Genomic DNA, 4,040 nt, shown 5'->3' on the forward strand with positions numbered 1-4,040 from the left:
AACTTAAATAAAAATACTAAAACGTATATAGACATAACTAAAAGTGATTCAAAAACTAATAAAAATGGCAAAAACTTTAGAACAAAAACAGAAAATGCAAAAACGCATTAATAAAAACCATAAGATGACACTGATTGTTAGTGTTTTTCCCAATCAAAAACAAACAGGCAAAGCAACACAGATGCACACTGAATGCAATTCTATTTAGCGAGGGATCTCATGAATGCATGTATATTTCTCTGTGGCTGGAGGTAAGAAACCTCTCCTGCATTCTCAAGCGAGCAGCGACGCTTTTTCTCATCAGACCATATTTGGCAGGGCTTCCTCTTCTGTCTTCTACAGCTGAAATGTGAGCTGGGGGTGGAGAGAGGGACCCGTGAGGAGGAGAAACACGGTATAAACAGGCTGTTCACGGCTGCTGTCGAGCACATTCAGAAAGCTGAGCACAGCAGCAGAAGCTACAGCAGATCACACAGAAGCAGTCAACATGAGGCCAATGCAGCAGAGCATTAAGATCTTATACTATGCCAATAAATCCGAGGAGCCGTTTGTGGAGGTGAGCTTCGAAGAACCGCTGATGCTTTAAGAGAAAGAGACGCCATGCATGTGCTTCTGGATGAGCTGATGCATCTCCTCTGTTTGCTTTCAGATCGTCTCTGTGAAGCAGCAGAACAAGCGGCGTCCGAGCGTCGCAAGCTCCGCAGACTCTGAATCTGATGACCTGCTGCCAGTGTTAACAGACCACAGTCAGATTCTGAGCGAGCATCATCTGGAACACGTAAGTGCGGAATTCTGCATGCACCGATCAGATGTAGTGTTAGATGAAAGCGTGCAGCGCATGGATCGATGTGTGTGATGTGTGTTCACAGCTGATGAATCACATCCCGGCTCGGACTCAGGGTTACTCTTGGAAGCTGGTGTACAGCACTGCGGAGCACGGCACCAGCCTGACGACTCTATACCGACAGATGAGAGAGCTCGACAGACCCGTCCTGATGGTCATCAAAGACTCGGACAAGCAGGTACAGCGGAGAGATGCGCTTACATTCATGCGTTCATCCAAAGACTGGCAGGTTTACTGGAAGACAGATGCACATGCGTTATTCATGTTATATGCAGCATCCGTCAAACCCTCAATATGTGCATTTATAAATAAAGTAAACAATTATACTTTTTTGTGAAAGCCAAGTCCATTTAACATATGCTAAATTAAGTATATCTTACATTTTATCATATGTGACCCTGCAGCACAAAAGCAGTGTTAAGTCGCTGGGGGATATTTGTAGCAATAGCCAACAATACATTGTATGGGTCAAAATTATAGATTTTTCTTTTATGCCAAAAATCATTAGGATTAATGAACTTAATAATATTAATCAAAATATTAAAGTATATCAGAAATACTAAAATAACTCTAGTTTGAGATTGACTCAGATCTTGAGAAAATGGCTCTTTGTAAAACGCTCTTTGAAACCTTTATATTTAAAAATGTGTAATTTGAGGAATTGAAGGAACGTGGAATTAAAATGGAATAAAATGCATGTACTGTAACTGCTGCAAGTGTAGTTTTTAATAGTGCATTTAGTGTTTTGTATGAATGACCCATTTGTTCTGTGAAGAATAGGCTTGGATGCACAGGGCATTACGTCGGTTTTTTGGCACAGAATAGCAGCTCTTTTCTATTTTCGCTCGTGCTGAGTTCCAGTGAAGGCCCCAGTTACTGTTTCTTACGCAGTGTGGAATAATTGTGGATTGTTTTCACTTTCCCTCATGCGCATGTGTGCTGGAAAGCAGATTTAATATCACTTCCAGATGTGCTGGCACTAATAACAGTGGGAGAGTGGGAACTGCGTAACTGAAGTCTGACGTGGACTGTTTACTTCCAGTAATAGCATGCATGTTTCGAGGAAATGCTCTAGAGTCCGCTGAACTGATGGCACTTTCACATGAGAAGGTTTTGAGGTCAGATTTAATGCATTTGGTCAGTTTGCATCAACCAAACACATGTGGGTTTGCATGCATTGCATCTGAGTTATGGTTAATGTGAGTGCTCGTATGATCTAAAAAAATCAAAATATTGAGAAAATCATCTTTAAAGTTGTTCAAATGAAGTTCTTAGCAATGCATATTACTAATCAAAAATTAAGTTTTGATATATTTACGGTAGGAAATTTACTAAATATCTTCATGGAACATGATCTTTACTTAATATCCTAATGATTTTTGGCATAAAAGAAAAATCAATAATTGTGACCCATACAATGTATTGTTGGCTATTGCTACAAATTTTTTGTATGCTATGTTTTGTGCTCCAGGGTCACATATATTATACAATATTTATAATAAAAATGTAAAGTTTTCATTTCACAAACTAATATACATATGTTTCTACATTTAATTTTAAATTATATGAATTTTATATTTAATACTTTTTAGAGGTTTATACATGGTATATTACGTTATATATCACTGTATTTTTTTTTATAAGTTTGCATTGGCTATTTTCATGAAAATTAAGCACTTTCCAACTCTTCCAATAATGATTCTCTTTAGATTATCCTTGCTCCACTACTAGATTTGTTTTAATCATAAATTTAAGGTATTAGATCAAACACTAAATGTTGTATATCATTTTACTTTCCCAATTCAATGAAATAAATTACCAAATAATTATAAAATTAAAAATAACAGCAGCAATAATCAAAATAATATATATTATAATTTCACAAATAAAGTGTTTTTCCATTGTATGTAAACTTTAATTAAAATTAAACTATAGTATTAAATTCCATTAAGCTTCTAAGGCAAAAAATGCCTTAGTGATTGCAAAAAGCAAACTATTTTTTTAAGAATAAATATGAATTTATTATTATTTATTCAATCATTTTTGAGTGAAACATAAGCAATGTTCTTAATAGGCTATGTGAGAATCACCAGCTTGCAAGAGGTATTAGTAATATGCATTGCTAAGAACTTCATTTGAACAACTTTAAAGATGATTTTCTCAATATTTAGATTTTTTTGCATCCTCAGATTCCAGATTTTCAAATATTGTCCTATCCTAACAAACCATACATCAATGGAAAGCTTATTTATTCAGCTTTCAGATGATGCATAAATCTCAATTTTGACAAATTGACCCTTATGACTGGTTTTGTGCTCCAGGGTCACAAATATGCATTCGGCAGATGATTTTATCCAAAGCAACTTGCATTGCATTCAAAGTCTAGTTTTGATCAGTTCATGCATTCCATGAGAATTGAACCCATGACCTCGGCATTGCTTATTATAGTTAACTAAAACTACAGCTAAAACCATTTAAAAAAAAATCATTATTTAAAATAAAATAAATGTTAACTGAAATAAAATATAAAAATAAAATATCAATAAAATATCAGTTAACCTGGACATATTTTTTTCAGCTAGTTTCCAAGGCAGCGTTTCTCATTTTCATTTAGTTTAACTGGATGTACTAAAATAACCAAATAGGTCATTAAAAAAACTACATAGACATATTAAACAAAACAAAACCTAATAAAAATAGACACAACTAAATTACTAAAACTTTAACTAACATTTAGATAAATTAAAAAAGAGAAAATATCAAATTATAAATGATTAAAAATGGTATATTATAGTATCTCCATGACACTAAAGCATCACAGGTCGTTCTCTAATGTTGATTTACAAGAAGAGCTTTTTTCTAATACAAACAAACAAACAAAACATCAAAATTGTATTATATTTTGCAAGAAAACTAAGCCTGTTTGAACTCATTCGTGTCATGTAGCTTTTCCCATCAAACTGACATATTGATCTGATCAATCCTCAGGTCTTTGGAGCGTTTTCCTCCGATCCGTTCAAAGTCAGCAGCTACTGCTACGGGACGGGAGAGACGTTCCTCTACAGCTTCAGTCCGGAGTTTCAGGTAGCTGCTAATGATCACCGGTTCTGGTTCTGAGTCTGGTTTCTGGTTCTGAGTCTGGTTCTGAGTCTGAGTCTGAGTCTGAGTCTGGTTCTGGTTCTGGTTCTGGTTCTGA

General features: G+C 35.2%; 1 protein-coding gene across 1 annotated transcript in view; it reads left to right on the forward strand.

Moving 5' to 3' along the window:
- The first annotated feature begins 393 nt into the window (after positions 1-393).
- LOC107745168 (nuclear receptor coactivator 7-like) overlaps positions 394-4,040 on the forward strand; it is a 7,854-nt gene continuing 4,207 nt past the window's right edge. The window contains exons 1-4 of the mRNA XM_016559015.1: positions 394-556; positions 650-778; positions 870-1,022; positions 3,833-3,928. Coding sequence (XP_016414501.1) covers positions 488-556; positions 650-778; positions 870-1,022; positions 3,833-3,928 — 447 coding nt within the window. The 5' untranslated portion in view covers positions 394-487. The remainder of the gene's footprint in view (positions 557-649; positions 779-869; positions 1,023-3,832; positions 3,929-4,040) is intronic.

This window comes from Sinocyclocheilus rhinocerous, unplaced genomic scaffold, assembly GCF_001515625.1.
Source record: "Sinocyclocheilus rhinocerous isolate Xijiao unplaced genomic scaffold, SAMN03320098_v1.1 scaffold828, whole genome shotgun sequence".
Taxonomy (NCBI): Eukaryota; Metazoa; Chordata; class Actinopteri; order Cypriniformes; family Cyprinidae; genus Sinocyclocheilus; species Sinocyclocheilus rhinocerous.